General features: G+C 42.6%; 1 protein-coding gene across 1 annotated transcript in view; it reads left to right on the top strand.

Annotated features, from left to right (window-relative positions):
* LOC143940039 (vomeronasal type-2 receptor 26-like) overlaps window positions 1–21,605 on the top strand; it is a 150,559-nt gene extending 128,954 nt beyond the window's left edge. The window contains exon 6 of the mRNA XM_077461087.1: window positions 20,216–21,605. Within this exon, the coding sequence (XP_077317213.1) occupies window positions 20,216–21,126 (911 nt within the window). The 3' untranslated portion in view covers window positions 21,127–21,605. The remainder of the gene's footprint in view (window positions 1–20,215) is intronic.
* Window positions 21,606–21,817: the final 212 nt, after the last annotated feature.

Raw genomic sequence — 21,817 nt, forward strand, 5'->3', positions numbered from 1 at the left:
ATTAAGGAGGAAACTGAACAAAAAGCCAAAAAAAAGAAAAAATATAATAGAGACAAAAAGGACTATAAGGATAATGTAGTGTTTAAATGGCAGGTATCTATTGATAATTCGGCCCCTGCACCTCCTAGGGCAGATACAGGCTTACATCCACCCCCTAACCAGGACATGGGGGCAAGGGGTGGTGGCATCATTGATCCTTATTCCTCATGGGGGCCTGTACATCAGGTCTCTCCAGTTCATGCTGGACGAGGGAGGGGTCCACCAACACAGCCACATCCTCAGTTTACTAGAGGATGGGGGGGTAAGCAAATTCCAACTATCAACAGTATCCAACTCCATTAAACCACTATCAACATTCAATCCCAGTTGGCCCTCCCCCACCCTGGCGGTCCAGGGGTGAAAAACCTTTCTTTCAAGGTAGAAAACCTTTTTCACAAGGTAGAAATGGCAGTAGGGATATGAGACCCCCCTCGGATGTGAGGGATGTGGGATCCAACTATAGGGTTGAGACCTTTAGTAGATATGCCCCTCTTAGGGGTGAGGGGATTGGATATTCCGGACCCTCTAGTGGTCATGATGGGTCACAACCATCATACATTCACCCCTCAGGAGGTAACTATTACCAACAGGGTTTTCAGGAAGGAACTCAGGGGGGACACAAAAGAAATGGGGACACAAGAGAGGGTGCAGAGGGGGCAAACGTCTTCACGCCAAAAAGGAGAAGGACATAGATAGTAGTGGCATTATCAATCTGAGCAACAAAGAGTTATCAAAGGAAGAATTACAGACTCTCAGTAAAGGCTTGAAGTTTGTACCTCCACATAATCTTAACAAATTTCAGACCTTCATTGATATTCAAAAGTACACACGTAAATTAAATATAAAAAGATATATCATGAGTAACCCTACCCGTCAACTATTATCCATTCAGGTTTGTCAAACGCCTCTTTGTTTAATCCTCCTAACAATATAGCACCTAATATAAATATTTTTCGCGATCTGGTAGTAAGAGATCTGAATGATTTGAAGTTGAAACCAGTCCAACCGACACGGGAATTTAAGGCGGGATTAGATTCATTATTGAATAGGAAAGATATAGTGGTTCGGTCGGCTGACAAAGGAGGCGCAATAGTAATTCTTGATAAAGTTATGTATTCTAATGAGATGACTAGGATCTTATCAGACCCTGATACCTACTCCCCATTACCCACGGACCCTACGGTTAAGTTTAAACGCGAATTAAAGGAGCTCGTTAACAAGGGGTTTGACATGGGCATTCTTAATAAAAAAGAGAGAGATTTTTTAGTACCCCTGGCGCCACGTTTGCCAGTCATGTACTCTTTGCCAAAGATTCATAAGTCTTTGGAGAATCCACCGGGGCGGCCCATCATCAGTGGAATCGATTCTGTAACTTCCCGTATAGGGAAATATATAGACAGTTATCTACAGCCACTGGTGATGGGCACCCCGTCTTTCTTGAGGGACACCAAACATGTCATCAATATTTTACAATCAGTGGAATGGAAATCTACTTATCTGTTGATCACTGCCGATGTAGCTTCGCTGTACACGGCAATTTCCCATCAGTTGGGTTATGATGCAGTACAATATTTTTTAGCCCAAGATAACAACATTTCGGTCACCCAGCGCAACTATATTTTAGAATTACTTTTTTTCGCTATGACACATAATCATTTTTGGCATGATGGGGCCCATTTTTTGCAGGTAAAGGGGGTGGCCATGGGAGCCAAATTTGCTCCTAGCATGGCCAACCTCTTTATGGCAAAATGGGAGGAGGACATCGTCTTGGGTAACAGACCTCCAGAATTGGTGGCCTGGAAAAGGTTCATTGATGATATCCTATTCATCTGGGACGGAGACAGCTTGTCGGCGGAACTTTTTCTATCCCATCTAAATAGCAATGATCGAGGCATAGTCCTCAGTCATGTCCTGAGTCCTAATAATATCCAATTTTTGGATCTAAACATCTCTATTAGGGACAACAAGATAATCACCACCACGTTTTTAAAAAAAACGGATAGGAATAGTTATATTCCGTTAGATTCGTGCCATCATAAATCTTGGCTGTCAGCTGTCCCAAAAGGTCAATTTTTACACCTAAAGCGCAATTGTACTTGTAATGATGACTTCCTTAGGGAGGCATCAATTCTAAAGAGTAGATTTATGGCCAAGGGCTACAATGGTGACTCTCTTGACTCTACTATAATGGAGGTTAATAGCAGAGACCGTCAATCTCTGTTAGCCGATAAACAACCTAGGACTGGAAACACTGACAACTATGGCTTGGCTTTGATTACAACCTTTTCTAGCCAACACTGGGCTGTTAAGAGAATTATAAGGAAACACTGGCCAGTTATAAAAAATGATCGTGTTCTGGGTCCTGAGTTACCAGATAGACCAAATGTTATCTTTAGGGGCGCTATCAGTCTGAGGAATATGATTGCTCTCAATGTCCCTGATCCCCCTATAAGACCTACCTTTTTTGGAGATCTAAAAGGTTTTTTCCCGTGTGGAAAGTGTAGAGCTTGCAAGTTGAATGCGTCACGGGGTAGGAGATTCACGGAATTTACTTCGCAGGGGACGGGACTCACATATCCCATTCGAACGTTTATCACATGCTCCACTAAGTGTGTTGTGTACCTGCTTAGGTGTCCATGTGGCTTGGAATATGTGAGTCGCACAGTACGTATGTTACATGTGCGTCTGGGGGAGCATATAACCAACATCTGTAAAGGTTTTGATAAGCATAATGTGAGTAAGCATTATGATTTGAAACATAATCGTGATCCAAGAGGTACCACTTTTTTAGCAATTGAGAAATATGTACCGCATTGGCGCGGCAGTAATGCTAAGCGCACCATCTCAAGAGCTGAAACCAATTGGATACACAAATTAGGTACGCACATCCCTCGGGGACTCAATATAGAGTGGGACATCAACTGTTTCATTAATAATGGTTGATGTCCCCCTCTTTGGTCAGTCTTAGTGGTTGTGTTTTATTAGTTAAAAATTGATATTTAAAGTACCTATACTCTGATGACTAAACCATATGATTTTGGGCTCTACTGTTGTATGTATTTTTGTATTTAACCTTTGTAATACTAGTTATATATCTTTTGTAAGGGTCCGTTCACACAGGGGCAACACTACTTGTAGGCGACTTGAGTGAGGCAACTTGGATACGACTTGAGTTAAGATCACAGCGCGACTTGGGACGACCTCAACATGACTTGTGATGACTTCAACCTGACTTGGGACGACTTACAAGTCGCCCCAGGCCAGGCGACTTTTGCCGTGGCCAAGCAGAGAATGAGCTCAAGGGGGAACTCCACTCCACATTTCTGAAAAAAATTTGGCGTGGGTTCCCCCTCCGAGAGCATACCAGGCCCTTAGGTCTGGTATGGATTCCAAGGGGAACCCCCTACGCCGAAAAAACGGCGTGGGGGTCCCCCCAGATCCACACCAGACCCTTATCCGAGCACGCTACCCGGCCGGCCAGGAAAGGGGGTGGGGACGAGCGGGCGGCCCCCCCTCCTGAGCCGTACCAGGCCGCGTGCCCTCAACATGGGGGGGTGCCTTGGGGGAGGGGGGGCGTGCGGCCCCCCACCCCAAAGCACCTTGTCCCCATGTCGATGAGGACAAGGGCCTCTTCCTGACAACCCTGGCCGTTGGTTGTCGGGGTCTGCGGGCAGGGGGCTTATCGGAATCCGGGAGCCCCCTTTAATAAGGGGGCCCCCGGATACCGGCCCCCCACCCTATGTGAATGAGTATGGGGTACAATGTACCCCTACCCATTCACCTGTGAAAAAAGTACAAAAAAAACACAACACAGGGAAAAAATATTTTATTGCACAGCTCCGGGGGTCTTCCGTCTTCGGGGGTCTTCCGTCTTCGGGGGTCTTCTCGCCGGACTCCTCCGCTATCTTCTTGTAGCTCTTTTGCTAGCGGAGGAGTCCGGCTTTCTTCCTCGCCGCCGGCCTCTTCTCCCGACTTCGGGGGTCTTGTCCCCCTCTTCGGTTCTTCTGCCGGGCCACCGCGCCTTCTTATAGCTCTTTTACAGGCGGTGGCCCAGTCTTCTGTCGCCGCCGTCGCCGCCGCCTTCCGTTCTTCTCCTTCTTCTTCTCCTTGAGATGTTGACTCGACGAGCTCTCCGGCCGCAATGCCAGGGACGCGCTGCGCTGCCACTTATATAGGGACAATGGGGCGGTGTCACATGGGTTGATGTCACATGGGTTGGTCACATGGGTTGATGTCACATGGTGACCCCGCCCCCTTACCATGTGACATCAACCCATGTGACCAACCCATGTCCCCCAAGGCACCCCCCCATGTTGAGGGCACGCGGCCTGGTACGGCTCAGGAGGGGGGGGCGCCCGCTCGTCCCCGCCCCCTTTCCTGGCCGGCCGGGTAGCGTGCTCGGATAAGGGTCTGGTGTGGATCTGGGGGGGACCCCCACGCCGTTTTTTCGGCGTAGGGGGTTCCCCTTGGAATCCATACCAGACCTAAGGGCCTGGTATGCTCTCGGAGGGGGAACCCACGCCAAATTTTTTTCAGAATTTTGGCGTGGAGTTCCCCCTTCAGAGCTAATAATTCTGTCAAAGTCGCCTCCGTATAGACAGAAATCCGACTTGGAGGCGATCTCCATTGAAATCAATGGGTACCGGTCGCCTACAAGTCGGATTCAAGTAGTACAGGAACTTCTTTTGAAGTCGGAGCGACTTCAGTAGTGTGCATTAAGACAGCTCTCATTCACTTACATTGGTTTTTAAATGTTGTCCGACCTGAGGCGACTTGGGGCGACTTGAAGTCAGATCCCAAGTTGCCCCTGTGTGAACGGACCCTAAAAAAGAGTGTTATTTTCAAAGTTAACGTTTATGTCTTACTTATTAGGCTATTTTGTAAATAGACTATGGGTAACGTTGGGTAGTTGACGCTGGTTTGGTATTTTATCATATCATCACGTTTATGTATCCATATTTTTATAATTTTGTGGATGGTTGTATTTAAATCTACACACATTCACTTGTTTTGTACATCTTGCAATTTTTTCTCCATCATTGGAGACATTACTGTCCGGTCACCTCGATTGGTAAGTGTTATTACACATCCATTCTGCCATTGGACATAATTGGGGTATTCGATCTTGATCGAATGTGTATGCCGTTCGGTAGGTATTTTATAAACTTTTACAAATTTTTCTATTTTTGGTAACGGGTGGGAATCTGGGCTTCGACCTCGTTCGAATGAATTGGTTTTCGATCTTGATCGAATGTGTATGCCGTTCGGTAGGCATTTTATAAACTTTTACAAATTTTTCTATTTTTTGTAACGGGTGGGAATCTGGGCTCCGACCTCGTTCGAATGAATTGGTAGTTCGGTGGTTAAATCAATGGAATCTACGATTGAACGTTTTTGTCTCTACCTAAGGCAGGGCTCCTTACCTTACCCATAGGCTATAAAAGGGTTTAGCACTAGGGTGTGGGCGTACCCCTGATGACGTCAGATTTTGACGAAACGATCGTCGGGTAGTTACGCTCACCCTTTGTGCTTTAGCATTCGTTCATTTTATTTTTTTTGCTAGCAAAATTGTTCATTTTATACATTATGTCTACTTTTGTATGGCTCGGTGGAGTCATTTGTAGCGCTTAACATTATTCGGTTGAATAATAAACTTTACGTGTTTAAACTTTATTACACGATTGGGCGCACTTTTTTACTTTTGTTTTTATGGTGATACGATATCCCGAGACTTCTGAAAGGACCGAAACGGACCTGGGAACTATGAAACACTCGAAGGTGTGGGCTGACTTTTGGCTTCCTACATGGAAAACTCTACGCGGCTGTGCAGATCGTCCTGTGAGAGGACTAGAACCGATTCGGTGACTGTGGAACGTCTGAGAGACTGGGTCGTTTTCCGGCTGTCCGTTTTGAATCGTTTGGGTATTCGTATTTGTGTATACTAATTGGTGATCTGGTAAGCCTCCATTTCTTACTGATTTGTAGCTGTGAAGGGTCCACGTGGTCAAGCACTATTTTCTGAACAAACAGGATTAACTACATTTTTTTGTTCACTTATATAGGACACTATTATACACTTTTGAGATTTTTTTCACATGTTTAAATGCACTGGATTTTTGAGTTTTAGATGATTGTTGTTTTTTATTTTGACAACTAATTTTTTGAAAACACTTTTCATAGTTTCATAGTTAGTAAGATTGAATAAAGACACCGGTCCATCCAGTTCAACCTGAGTAAGTGTCTACTCCCATCCCTGTACACTCACATTGGTTCCTACCCTCAAGGAGCCCACAATCCAAAGTCCCCATTAATTTACTAGGGTCAATTTTGGACAGAAGCCAATTAACCTACCTGCATGTCTTTGGAGTGTGGGAGGAAACCGGAGTACCCGGAGGAAACCCACGCAGGCACAGGGAGAACATGCAAACTCCAAGCAGGTAGTGTCATGGTTGGGATTCGAACCAGTGACCCTTTTTTACTGCTAGGTGAGAGTGCTAACCACTACACCACTGTGCCGCCACTTTTCACTATTGATTTTCACTATATTTGGATTCACTAACATCTAGGTTTTTTACGAAAGTTTATTCATTTATACTTAGTTATATGAGAATTCACCTAGTGGTAAGCACTGAATACGGGGGAATCAGAGAGACAGTCGCAGGCGGATTCCCAGGGGGGGGGGCGTTAATAATGTCAGCTGGTACTTACTGGCATCCAATACTCCTCGCTGTAAACGTCCATGGATAAGGTGATAAAAGTGAGAGGAGTTAAGGAGCGCAGTAAAGTGAAGTGGGTGACTTCAAGGTGTATGGACACATTGCTACTTCTCAATGGGCAAGGCTTCTGCAAATAAATAGCCTGCTAAAAGTCTGCTTATAATCTTTGACTTTCATGGTATATGGACACATTGTCATTTTTCAATGGGCAAGGCTGCTGCTGCTTGGTTAAAGCAAATAAATAGCCTCCTATAAGTCCGCTAATAATTTTTGATATAGGGGAGGAAGGGAGAAAAGGGAGGGAGAGAGGTTTTTTTGCCCCCCCCCCTTTTTTTCTGACCAATTTATTTATTTATTTTCTTGAAGGAAATATCGACCCCCCACCCCCCCTGTTTTTTTTTCTCCCCCCTAAGGAGGGGATACTAGCGGGACAGAGAAATGGTGGCAAGGAGCAGTGGGGGGGAACACGTCAGCCAGGAGTACGTTGGGACTCAATCACTGAGATCAGCTAAAGATAAAGACAAGGAGAAGGGGTCCCAACCCATTGCAGTCCTGGGCAGCAGCAGTGGCGGCAAAGCTGGAAAGATATGCTCATACTCCAGATCATACACCAACTAAGGGGGCCCAAACAAAAATACTAACAGGCAGAAAGAGTCAAGGGCAGGTAACTATGACAGGGACAAAGAGCGTAACTAATAAGAACGCTTCAGCAGTTGGAAGTTCTGAAACAACCCCCCCGCTGGCCCCCTCGGTAGAAGGAGAAGGCGAACAGACATTAAAAGAGGTGTTAGGGGCAGTTAATATTTGTAAACAATCGCTGACTGAACTATGTGACCAAACAAAAGGTATTAAAGAGGAAATAGTTATGATGCGGCAGGAACTTCAGAAAACGGCTGATAGAATAACCGCAGCCGGAGGGAGAATCAGTCAGATTGAAGATGAGATGTACCCATTAATTCATGAGGTTAAAGAGTTAAAAGCGCAAATGGGGAAATTTGAAGGAAAACTGGATGAAATGGAAAATAGACTCCGTAGGGATAATGTGAGGGTGGTAGGTCTCACGGAAAAATGTGAAGGCTCGGATCCAATCATATTTCTGGAGAAATGGTTTATTGAAGTGTTTGGAAGAGAAACTTTTTCGCAACAATTTGCAATAGAGAGAGCACACAGAGTCCCGTTTAGAATACCGTTATGGGGAGGACATCCTAGGTCTATGTTATTACAATTTTTGAATTATAAAGATAAAGCAGTCCTACTTCGTAAAGCCAGAGAGATGGGAAGTATTATATAAGGGAGCCAAAATATCATTTTATTCTGACTTTTCGCCTGATTTGCAGAAGTGAAGAGCGGAATTTATAGAAGTTAAGCGTAAACTTCAGAGACTGGAGGTCACATATGCTTTGTTGTATCCAGCACGACTCCGTGTAGTAGCACTGGAAGAGACTTTATTTTTTGATTCCCCGGCAAGCGCAACAACTTGGGTGGAGGAAAAGGGGGGTCAGTTAGGGAGGAAGTGAAATTCCTCTCCCACCCCTTCCCCCCCCCTTTTTTTTTCTTTTTTTCGGGGGGGGGGGGATATATAAATATGTATGTATACAGGGGAATGTGGGGATATTCGGGGATATGATGCGATTAAAGTACAATATGTTTGTTTGGCGGGCGGTGGGTGACACACAGCATAATAGGGAATTAATGAATGAGAGAAAGAGGGATAGAAATAAGAACTGGTTGGTGTATAAATGGGGAATAGGGGAGAGAGATAGGAGGGAAGGGAGGGGGTTAGGGTTTGTTTTGGGAAAGAAAGTGGGGAGGGGGCAGGGGTATGATTGCACAGGTTGGTATGTATTGGTCACGGGAAAAGCCCCTTGTGGTAACCTAGAATGGTATAAGGGGGGAGGGGGGAGGGTTTAAGTAGTAAAAAAAGATATAAGATAAAGGGTAATGGGGTAGTTTGCACAAAAGCAGTTGATAAAATAGATTTAAAAATAAAACACATGATGAAAACACGAGTAGAGGGAAAACCTATAGCTTTTACTCTGATGGGGAGATTAATGCCCCGTACACACGAGCGGACTTTTCGACATCCAAACTCCGACGGACTGAGTCCGGCGGACTATCCGATCGTGTGTGGGCTGCAACGGACTTTAGCGAAGCTAAAGTCTGACGGACTTTAGAAATGAAGCATGCTTTAAATTTTCCCGACGGAACTCCGCCGGACCCGGTCCCCTTTGAAAAATCCGCTCGTGTGTGTGCTACTCCGACGGACTAAAACCGACGCTAGGGCAGCTATTGGCTACTGTCTAGGAACTTCCTACGTCGAATCCAGTCGTACGTCATCACGTTCGACTCCGTCGGAGTTTGGTGTGATGGTGTGTGGTCAAGTCCGTTCGGTCGAAAAGTCCGCCAGAACTCCGTCGGAACTCCGGCGGAACTCCGGCGGAACTCCTTTGGAGGTCTGTCAGACTTAATCCCTCTCGTGTGTACGGGGCATAACACAGGATGTTACAGTGATATACAAAGGGTTACACAGGCATACAGTGATTTTTTTTTTGTTTAAAGGGGTTCCTCTCCCCCTCCCCCCACCAGGGAAAGAGAAATTGTTATTTTTTTTTTATTTTTTCCCTTTCTCTCGCCTCCCCTCCTCAGTCCCTCGGTGCCTCTCAGGCATACTACTACTTTGTTTGTAAGGGTATTTTTGTTATCTGTTTTCCTGATATTGACTGTTTAAGGTATGCAGACTAGAGTTTTGAATATTGGGTCAAGGAATGTTCGAGGGATGGGTTCACCTGTTAAACGAGCAGCAGTATTTGAAGCCCTCAGAGAATGTGATGTACAGCTGATCTGCCTACAGGAGACGCATTTAACTGAAGAAACCAAGTTACAAAATCGAAGTAAGAAATATCAATATCAATCCACTCAGTCCACACCTCCTATTCAAGGGGTGTGGCTGTGTTGGTAAAGAAAGAAGTAGCGTTTACATGTCGGCAGATCAGCATAGATAAAGAGGGGTGATATATTTTTGTTGCAGTGTGTAATAGAGAACCGGGATTATATATTAGCAAATGTATATATTCCTCCTCCTTTTAAGTTAGATGTTCTTTACTGCTTATTGGAATTTATAGTGGGTAAATCTGGGATTCCAGTTATAGTAGTGAGGGACTTTAATGAGGTTATCAATAAAAATCAGGACAGGTTTCCATCAGGAAGCCATACGCAGTTGGGAGACGAGAGCCGACTGTCTCGGTTCTTGCAGGAAGGGGGGCTGTTTGACATGTGGAGGGTGCGGAAACCCAAGTGCACTGCAATACTCATGTTTTTCAAGCTCCTATTCCTCACTCTCAAGGATAGATCTGGCTTTAGGCAATGAGGAAGCAAATCGAGTAGTGAGGGATATAGTATATCAAGCCAGGGGAGTGTCTGACCACTCTCTATTGATAGTATCAGTAAACTTAGAGGGAAAAAGAACCCCCAGAATATGGAAGATGAACTCAGTATGGTTTGAGGTAATTGGTGAACCGGATGAGGTACTACTTAAGTTAGAAGAGTTTGTAGAATTTAATAAAGACACTGCAGTAAGAGGAGTGATATGGGATGCCTTAAAAGCCTATCTTAGGGGAATTCTCATCCAACAGGTAGCGAAAATTAAGAAAATATCAAAGGAATGGGAGAATAGTGTTAAAAGGGAAGTAATGGAAGCTGAAAGACTATATGTGGAAAACCCCACCACAGAGAAACAAAATACATGGTTAGAAAAACAACAGGAATATAAAGCAGTGATTATTAGGAAAACAGAGGATAAAAGATTGTTTCAGAAACAAATTTCTTTTGGGGAGGGGGAGGGGCAAAGAGTTGGGAGGATGCTGGCACATTTGGTGAGGACCAATTCCTCGCCATCCGCCGTCCCCGCGATCAGGATGGAGAATGGAGAAAGAAATTACAACACAGGGTTCAGTGATAATAGACACTTTTAGAATATATTATGAGAAGCTGTATAGATCGCAGGGGGCGGCAAAGGACGAGGAAATGGAGATGTTTTTTAAAAATATCAAAATTACGTCCCTCACTGAAGAGGAGAAAGGAATAATGGAGGCTCCATTAACATTAGAGGAAATTCAATCTGCGGTGGTAGAAATGGCTAATCAGACATTCCCAGGACCCGATGGTCTGCCAGTGGAAACTTATAAATATTATGGAAAAATATTGCTCCCAGAGCTCCTCAAAGTATTAAACTGGGCAAGGGAGGAAGGGAGGTTACCCAAATCAATGACTGAAACAACTATAATTGTCTTGCATAAGGAGGGGAAGGACCCATTGGATACGAAATCCTATCGATCTCTCTTCTCTGCTCTGACGCCAAAATATTAGCTAAAGTGTTAGCAGCCAGATTGAACAAAATTACTTGTACATCCCGATCAAATGGGATATATCCCTGGTAGATCCACTAGCATGAATGTCAGGAGGCTATACCTTAACTTACAGCTGCCAACAGAAAATGCAGGGAAAAGAGCAGTTATGGCTCTAGATGTGGGTAAAGCCTTCGATAGTTTAGAATGGGGATACATATGGCGAACACTGGGTGCATTTGGTTTTGGTCCTATGTTTATTGCCTGGGTAAAAACCCTATACAATGGCCCCAGCGCCCGAGTCAGGGTCAATAATGAGTATTCAGATAAGATTCTATTAGAGAGGGGAACAAGACAGGGGTGCCTATTGTCACCCCTGATCTTTGCTCTAGCAATGGAACCATTAGCCATCACAATTAGGTCAAACATTAATATGGAAGGCTTCCAGAAAAGGATGGGGGAGGAGAAAATTGCATTGTATGCAGATGATGTTCTCCTCTTTCTGGGGGGACACAGAGCAGTCCCTCAGACAGGGGATGAATATCCTGGCCGATTTTGGTAGTTTTACGGGATTGGTTATAAATTGGGAAAAATCAGCCCTGATGCCGGTGGATTCACTAGGGAACCGAAGTTTGTTGGTGGTCCCGCAGATGGAGGTGGTTGAACAAATAAAATATTTAGGGATAATTATTAAAAAAGATCCTAACAAGTATATCAGTGATAATATAGTTCCACTGGTAGCCAAATTCAAAAGTAAAATTGAAATATGGAAGAAGCTTCCATTATCAGTTGCAGGGAGAATTAACTTGAGCAAAATGTTATGGATGCCTCAGTTGCTGTATTTTCTGCATAATTCCCTGATATGGGTAGATAAAAAATGGTTTAAGAAAATTGAAGAATTATTTAGAGAACTTATATGGAGAGGGAGGGTGCCAAGGATTAGTTTACAGACCTTTTTTAGCAGCTCAATTGCAACACCTGGGGATAAGCAAGGATGGGGAGGGAGGAATAAATGAGATATTAATGACATCAGGGACACCCCATAAGAAAATAGTAGCGGTATTGGAGGCAAATTTGTTTACTCACAGAATACCACGATAAAACTGTCCCTAAAAGTCTGGAAGGCAGTAAAGGCGGTAAAAGGGTTAGGAGGTCTGACCAAATATACCCCCTTATGGAACAATCAAAATTTGTCAGAATTGGAACTGATCGGAAGATATAGAGTCTGGGAGATAAAGGGGATTGATAAACTGGCCCAGTTATATGAAGGAAACATATTAAAAACATTTAACGCATTGAGAGTAGAGTTTGGTATACCAAAACACTCATTTTATAAATATTTGAAAATTCAACATGCTTTAGATAAACAATTTGATAAACAAGGACCAGTTTGGAATAATTCCCCTTTTTATGATAGATTAAATTCCCAAGAAAAGGCAGGAGGAGGACTTATAGCAGAAATGTACCCATATATATGTGAAGGGAATATAGAAAGCCCGGAAAAACTTAAATGTAGAGGGAAATGGGAGTAGGAATTTGGGATATTCTCAGATGAGCAATGGATGAGGATATTGGAGGGAGGACATTATATCTCAATCTCGCCTGCTCAGAAGGTTTCACATTTGATGTTGTTGCATAGATCATACTATACCCCAAAGCGACTGTTTGGTTTTGGGTGGAGAGCGGATGATAGGTGTCCAAGATGTCAGGATACCGGGGACCTGGTCCATATGTTCTGGAGGTGTCCTAATCTGTTCCGCTATTGGTCAGAGATCATTGATATTCTGAAAGAAACTTATAGAGTGGGAATTGGGGGGGGGCAGATTATGTGTGCTGGGTCTGCCAGAAGGAATAGGAGGCTCACTATATACAATTAAAGGAATAGTGAGGTGTATGTTTCAGGCAAGAAAGCTTATAGCACAGAGGTGGCAGGCAGAGAAACCCCCTTCGGTAGGGAATTGGGCGAACCTAATTACAGAAACAGTATGGAAGGAAAAGGTAGTATATACAAGGAGAGGAAATCTGAAAGAATTTGTAAAAATGTGGAAACCATGGTTGGACAGGATGGGATACCCAATATAGGATTGTAGGATGTGTACGTGGGAGGAAAGAGGGGAGGGAGGGGGAGAAAGGGGAGGGAAAATGGCCTAGGGTATTAATAAAAACATTTTTTTTTCCTCTTTCTTTTTTTTTTTTTTAAAGGGGGAGAAAGGGAAGGAGGGGGATAGGAGAGAAGGTAAAGAGTCGAAGTAGGATTACTGTTAAATATGAGAGTGGATAAATGCTCACTATTGTCATATGCTGGGCTCCAGTCTTGTTTTTAGCATCTAGGTTTTTTTTGATGAAATTTGATATATAGGTTGCATACTTGTAATAATTTTGTATAAAGGTGTATTAATGAAGAACATAAATAAAGATTATTTAAACCAAATTAGTGCATACCACAATCCTTTCCTGAGTTTGTTAATTTATGGGGTTTTCTTACCAAGATATAAATATCTCCCAACAAAATTATTAAGTAAATAATTTGACTTTTTTATTAATTAATGAGTATATTAATACAATTTCATACAGAACTAAGATTTTCTGGTGATTGATATTTCACAAATACATTATCAAAACATTAACACAGCAATGAAACGATATAGCTAAATATTTCAATTTACTCAGGGGAGCCCTAATTGATCTGTTGGGAAAATATGTGCGGTAATCTACACTTTATATTCAAGAACGCAATAACCCTTGCCGCTCAGGGAAACAGTCCTCTGAATTTCTCCGGCCAGAAGGAATCCAAAGTATGTCTCACAAAGTCAACAGAACAATATTGCCAATTTGAAATAAATATTAAACCAACAGAGATGCTAAAATTAAATGGAGCAATAGAACTCTCCCTGGGAACACAGAATGTAAATTGATATAAATGAATTCCCTTAAACACAGATACAATGATGCATGGCCTAAATGTCAATACATAAACTATAAAATATAATCCCTACAATTTTGAGAGAGAATATGAAATAGAATCTATGTGATCTGTATCTTACCAATCAGCTTTAAAGGGGAAGATGTCCGCCAATATATAAGCACATCAAGTGGTTCCAGTCACAAGGTCCAGCAAGATGGGGAGTGGTCAAATATCAGCAGACTTCTTGATCAGGGGTGCATCTGGTGTAGGGGTCTGTGATCCCTTCCTTAGGGAACTCACAACCTTTATACCATTTTGGGACAATAAGCTCATAAAATTATCATAGGCTCAGTCCAGAAGGTTTGGCTCACTATCCATTGATTGGGGAATTCTAATGATTTACCGGGTAAAAATAGGTAATATCTTCAGCCACCAAGTGTGTCTGAGGACAAAAAAAAGTGTTCTAAATGTATTTGTTAAAAGAAAGGTATGTTTTATGTTATAAAGGGTATTTATCTATATATTGGGGCTATGATTATATGTATATGCCATTATATGTATATGATAATATAAACTTAATTAACATAAAATAATAATATAAAATAATATATATATATATATATATATATATATATATATATATATATACAGTGGTGTGAAAAAGTGTTTGCCCCCTTCCTCATTTCCTGTTCCTTTGCATGTTTGTCACACTTAAGTGTTTCGGAACATCAAACCAATTTAAACAATAGTCAAGGACAACACAAGTAAACACAAAATGCAATTTGTAAATGAAGGTGTTTATTATGAAAGGTGAAAAAAAATCCAAACCATCATGGCCCTGTGTGAAAAAGTGATTGCCCCCTAAACCTAATAACTGGTTGGGCCACCCTTAGCAGCAACAACTGCAACCAAGAGTTTACGATAACGTGCAATGAGGCTTTTACAGCGTCCTGGAGGAATTTTGGCCCACTCATCTTTGCAGAATTGTCCTAATTCAGTTACATTAGAGGGTTTTCGAGCATGAACGGCCTTTTTAAGGTCATACCACAACATCTCAATAGGATTCAGGTCAGGACTTTGGCTAGGCCACTCCAAAGTCTTCATTTTGTTTTTCTTCAGCCATTCAGTGGTGGACTTGCTGGTGTGTTTAGGATCATTGTCCTGCTGCAGAACCCAAGTTGGTTTCAGCTTGAGTACACGAACAGATGGTCGGACATTCTCCTTCAGGATCTCTTGGTAGACAGCAGAATACATAGTTCCTTTTATCACGGCAAGTCTTCCAGGTCCTGAAGCAGCAAAACAGCCCCAGACCATCACACTACCACCACCATATTTTACTGTTGGTATAATGTTCTTTTTATGAAATGCAGTGTTCCTTCTACGCCAGATATACTTGGACACACACCTTCCAAAGAGTTCCACTTTTGTCTCATCGGTCCACAGAATGATGTCCCAAAAGTCTTGGGGATCATCAAGATGTGTTGTGGAGAAATTGAGACGAGCTTTGATGTTCTTTTTGCTCAGCAGTGGTTTTCTCCTTGGAACTCTGCCATGCAGGCCATTTTTGCCCAGTCTTTTCCTGATGGTGGAGGCATGAACGCTGACCTTAACTGAGGCAAGTGAGGCCTGCAGTTCCTTGGACGTTGTTGTGGGGTCTTTTGTGACCTCTTGGATGAGTCGTCGCTGCGCTCTTGGGGTAATTTTGGGCGGCCGGCCACTCCTGGGAAGGTTCACCACTGTTCCATGTCTTCGCCATTTGTGGATAATGGCTCTCACTGTGGTTCGCTGGATTCCCAAAGCTTTGGAAATGGCTTTATAACCCTTTCCAGACTGATAGATCTCAATTACTTTCTTTCTCAATTGTTCCTGAATTTCTTTGGGTCTCGGCATGATGTGTAGCTTTTAAGGATCTTCTGGTGGACCTTACTGTGTCAAGCAGCTCCTATTTAAGTGATGCCTTGATTGTGAACAGGTGTGGCAATAATCAGGCCTGGGTGTGGCTAGAGAAATTGAACTCAGGTGTGGACAACCACAGTTATAGTATGTTTTAACAAGGGGGGCAATCACTTTTTCACACAGGGCCATGATGGTTTGGATTTTTTTTCACCTTTAATAATAAACACCTTCATTTACAAATTGCATTTTGTGTTTACTTGTGTTGTCCTTGACTATTGTTTAAATTGGTTTGATGTTCCGAAACACTTAAGTGTGACAAACATGCAAAGGAACAGGAAATGAGGAAGGGGGCAAACACTTTTTCACACCACTGTATATATATATATATATATATATATATATATATATATGCCAGATTCCCGCTGGTAATAAAAGTGAATACACCCCTAGGTCAAAATGTCCAAATTGGTCCCAAAGTGTCAATATTTTGTGTGGCCACCATTATTTACCAGCACTGCCTTTTCACCAGAGCTTCACAGGTTGTCTCTGGAGTCCTCTTCCACTCCTCCATGATGACATCACAGAGCTGGTGGATGTTAGAGACCTTGCGCTTGTCCATCTTCCATTTGCGCACAGATGCTCAATAGGGTTTAGGTCTGGAGACATGCTTGGCAAGTCCATCACCTTTACGCTTCTTTAGGAGGTGTGTTTGGGGTTCATATCATATTGGAATACTGCCCTGCTGCCCAGTCTCCGAGGAAGGGGATCATGCTCTACTTTAGTATGTCTCAGTACATGTTGGCATTCATGGTTCCCTCAATGAACTCTAGCTCTCTAGTGCCGACAGCACTCATGCAGCCCCAGATCATGACATTTCCACCACCATGCTTGACTGTAAGCAAGACACACTTGTCTTTGTACTCCTCACCTGGTTGCCGCCACACATTCTTGACACCATCTGAACCAGATAAGTTTATCTATGTCTAGTTAGAAAACAGGACTTGGTTCCAGTAATCCATGTCCTTAGTCTGCTTGTCTTCAGCAAACTGTTTGTGGTCTTTATTGTGCATCATCTTTAGAAGAAGCTTCCTTCTGGGACGACAGCCATGTAGACCAATTTGATGCAGTGTGTGGCATATGGTCTGAGCACTGACAGGTTGACCGCCCCACACCTTAAATCTCTGCAGCAATGCTGGCAGCACTCATACTTCTATTTCCCAAAGACAACCTCTGGATATGACGCTGAGCATGTGCACTCAACTTCTTTGGTCAACCATGGCAAGGCCTGTTCTGAGTGGAACCTGTCCTGTTAAACTGCTGCATGGTCTTGGCCACCGTGCTGTAGCTCAGTTTCAGGGTCTTGACAATCTTCTTATAGCCTAGGCCATCTTTATGTAGAGAAACAATTTTTTTTTCACATCCTCAGACAGTTCTTTGCCATGAGGTGCCATGTTGAACTTCCAGTGACCAGTATGAGAGAGTGAGAGTGATAACACCAAATTTAACACATCTGCTTCCCATTCACACCTGAGACCTTGTAACACTAATGACTCACATGGTATCGGGGAGGGAAAATGGCTAATTGGGACCAATTGACATTTTCACTTAAGGGTGTACTCACTTTCGTTGCCAGTGGTTTAGACATGAATTGCTGTGTGTTGAGTTATTTTGAGGGGACAGCAAATGTACACTGTTATACAAGCTGTACACTCACTACTTTACATTGTAGCAAAGTGTACTTTCTTCAGTGTTGTCACATGAAAAGATATAATAAAATATTTACAGAAATGTGAGGGGTGTACTCACTTTTGTGAGATACTATAAATATGTAGCACCGGCTCCTGAAGAGCACTCGCTATGTTTTTGAAATTTAACATTACACCTGAACTGCAGTTTGGTTTGGGTATAATTGTTCCAAATTTGGACCTCAGCATCAGTCTGACTGGACTATAGGGTGTTCCTCCTGGCCATAGGGGGCACTGTCTATTCTGGCAGGCATGGAAATACAGTCTGGTTGGGTGCTTTAAGGTTACTTTCTCTCGAAGCCAGCCCAGTGGGAGTGTCACTCTGGCTGTGCTTTCTGGGAGAGGGTACTTAAGATGCAGATCTCACCTGGTTCAGGGTTCCGGTCCAGAAGTATGTTCTGACTCCATGGTCCTGGTCCTCCTGACCAGCCCCCGGCAAGGCTATTGCCTAGGGTGCGGATCCACCCGACTTTATGTCTCGGGGCTGGCTAGGCCGAAGCAAGGAAACTAAAGAAAGGATTCCGAGGTGGTCCAGCGCCATCTCCAGTCGTGGAGAGGCCCAGCAACTTCATGGCTATCCAGGGGAGGACTCTTCAGAAGAAGGCCACGCATGGGTTGGCTTCTTTGCAAGAGCCTGGTAGGGCTCAAGTACCTAAGTGAATCCAATCTCTTGAGTATCGGCAAACCGGCTAAAAGATCCAGGTATCACATGAGTGTTCTACAAGTTCTAGTTTCCTACATGTTCTACAACAACGTCTGTGGTAGAGACTTATTCCTACATGTTCTACAACAATGTCTGTGGCAGAGACTTGTTCCTGATTTAAGCACCTTGTTGGCTGCTAGGCCTTGTGAGAGAGGGACTATCGAACTAGAGTGAATATCCAGCTGTGAATGGCTATTCTCTGGATTTAGTCGAAGTAAGCAAGTCCTTTATTATTGACTTTGACACTAAGCCCTTGTACACACGTTAGGAAATTCCAACGGAAAATGTCCGATTGGACCATGTTGTCGGATAATCCGACCGTGTGTGGGTTCCATCTGACTTTTTCTGTCGGAATGTCCGACCAACAAAGTTTGAGAGCTGGATATAAAATTTTCCGACAACTTGGTCCGATCGGACTTTGTCCGATCATTTGTAGAGAATTACAATCAGACAAAGTGGCACGCATGCTCAGATCAAATTACGAGACCAAAGCTATTGGCTACTAGCCGCAGCATAGTCCCTTCGCAACAAACAAACGTCATCATGTTCTGAACGATCGGATTTTGCGACAACTTTGTCCTATCGTGTGTATGCAACACCAGTTTCGGACAAAATCCATCAGTAAAAATCTGAACTTTCCTCCTAACACTCTAATCCTAAAAAATCCCTTTAAGCGGATCTGTCGTCAATCTCTAAAGTTTCTGGGCCATCTACCACGGGACACCCCTAGACGCAACTCGAGGTGAAGAAGGTAACAGTAAGCCCAATCGAACCAGCAGCTCCTTCGGGGGTTAATGCTACAAATATTATATATATATATATATATATATATATATATATATATATATATATAATTTTTAACTTTCTGATATAAAACAAATTTAATAAAAAAAAAAGAAAAAAAACTAATTTCTTCTTAAATTTATACATTCTGCTACGTATTTTTGATAAAACATCCCAATAAGTATATATTGATTAGTTTGTGCGTACATTATACCATCTAAAACAATAGTATGTATACTGATTTTTTTTTTTTTAAACTTGTAATACTAGTAATGGTGGTAATCAGGAACTTATAGCAGGACTGTGATAATATGGTGGATGGTCAGACACTAACTGACACTTTGTGGGAACCAGTAACACTAATACAGTGATCAGTGCTAAAATATACACCAACACTGTATTAATGACACTGGCTGGGAAGGTATTAACATATAGGGCGATCATAGGATTAAATGTGTGCCTAACAGAGCTTGGTACATTCACTGTGAGATGCTTTTACTAAAGGATGTGCCGGTTTTTATTCCTTGTTTGCAGAGAGACAAAAACTGGCACATCCCAGTTGACAGGACAGAGCTCTGTATTGCTTACAGTCAGATAGCTCTCTCCTGTCATCTTCTTCGCCGAACATCAGGTGCCAACAGTCATCCATTGGCTGCCCAGGACACACTGATCGGCTTGTGCTGTTTCTAATGACAAAATAGCCAGCGCGACTGTCATGCGCTCACACGGCCCCTACCCAGAAGTGCTGGATTCCGTATCTAATAACGTGATCCAGTGCAGGAGAGCCACTGTGCCACCATACTCCTATATGAGGCGGTCAGCAAGTGGTTAAGCTGATCTGAGTGGTTGGTGGTAATATAACTACATATTCAACTTAGCTCATTGTCAGGAGTGTGGCAGAGTGGTTAAATTGATAATATGAATAGTCCATACACCAGATTAGTCTCAGGGGGGTTATTCACTCAGTAGCTCCTTCAGGATTGTACTGCATATGTACAAATTACATTCTCACTGCTCCTCCAAAAATGACTGTTTAATTAATTAGAATAAAAATTAATCTGTGCTATATCTATTACTCTTGGCAGACAGTGAGAACTGTATGAATTGTCCAAAGGAAGAACGGCCCGATGAGAAGAAAGATCGGTGTATTTCAAAACGCTTTGAATTCCTTTCCTACACTGATGCCATTTCTAAATTATTCCTAACAGTTTCTGCTGTGCTCTGCATTGTGACTGTTTTAATAAAGGGGATTTTTATTTCCTATCTGAACACCCCAATCGTCAAAGCTAATAACAGAAATCTGAGTTTTGTTCTTCTTGTCTCCATTTTGTTGAGCTTCCTCTGTGTGTTCTTGTTCCTTGGTCAGCCACTGGATATAACCTGTATATTACGTGTCATGACGTTTGGAGTCATCTTCTCCATAGCTGTCTCCTCTCTTCTTGCTAAAACAATCATGGTTTGTATCGCTTTCAAAGTCACCAAACCTGGCAGCCACTGGAGGAAATGGCTTGGCAGCAAACTGCCCAATTATATAGTATCAGTGTGTTCATCCATTCAAGTAATAATATGTATTATTTGGTTGTCCTCTTCTCACCCTTTTATGGAAATGGACACTCACTCTTTTCAGGACAAGATCATTATTCAGTGTAATGAAGGGTCCGTGATCGGGTTCTACTCTGTGTTGGGTTATATGGGGTTTCTGGCAGCTGTGAGTTTTGTTCTGGCTTTCATGGTGAGGACATTACCGGACAGTTTTAATGAGGCCAAATACATCACCTTCAGCATGCTGGTCTTCTGCAGTGTCTGGATTGCCATGATCCCGGCCTATCTGAGCACTAAAGGGAAATACATGGTGGCTGTGGAGATATTTGCCATATTGGTTTCAAGTGCTGGACTTCTAAGCTGTATATTTTTTCCAAAATGTTTCATTATCTTATTTAAACCTGAATTGAATACACAATCATGTGTACTTGATAGCAAAAAAAGACATGAATAACTACTCCTAGGAATTTGTTTATAAATGTTTTCACACAAGATTCAAATAGCTTTCACCCAAGTCTCATGAATTTCAAATGTTGTTAATCCTCGGTCAAAGTTGTGTAAATCTCGTGCAATTTTTTGTTTTTAAAGGTAGATGGAGATGAAACCTGGGGCTGGAAGTGGGTGATGGTTTTTAAATGAATGTCATTGTTATGTCGGTGTATTCCCTGTTGGGCATTTGATTAGTAAGTAGGCAGCTTCTGCAAGCCAAGCATGTCCAAAATGACGTTTTTTTCAAGGTTAATTAGGTACTGATAAATTAATATATGTGTGTTCATGCTGCAACACACTTTAAATCATTAGTTATGCCTGAGTCACCAGACTGTCAAGCGTATATTTTGCTATGCCTTGGTGAAGGGGCTGATGTTGGACTTCTAAAATGTGTTGCCTGTTTACCCATTTAATATTTGAAATAAACCGGATATCGGACTTAAACCATTTAGTGTGGCACTTCAATATTTAGTAACCTTTTGTCTAAGTTCTCTCTCCTTACAAAACCTGCCTCTGAAAGTTGCCCATACTAAACCCAAAGTGTCTTTTCGTAAAAATTTTTATTTTTTAATGTTCAGTCAATGTTCTAGTAGTAAATTGGGTCAAATAATTTTTTTACGATAGCAATAAAAAATAAATATAAAATAAAGGAAAAG

This window comes from Lithobates pipiens, unplaced genomic scaffold (genome assembly GCF_037356315.1).
Source record: "Lithobates pipiens isolate NorthernLeopardFrog02 unplaced genomic scaffold, aLitPip1_a1.2 Scaffold_3, whole genome shotgun sequence".
Lineage (NCBI taxonomy): Eukaryota > Metazoa > Chordata > Amphibia > Anura > Ranidae > Lithobates > Lithobates pipiens.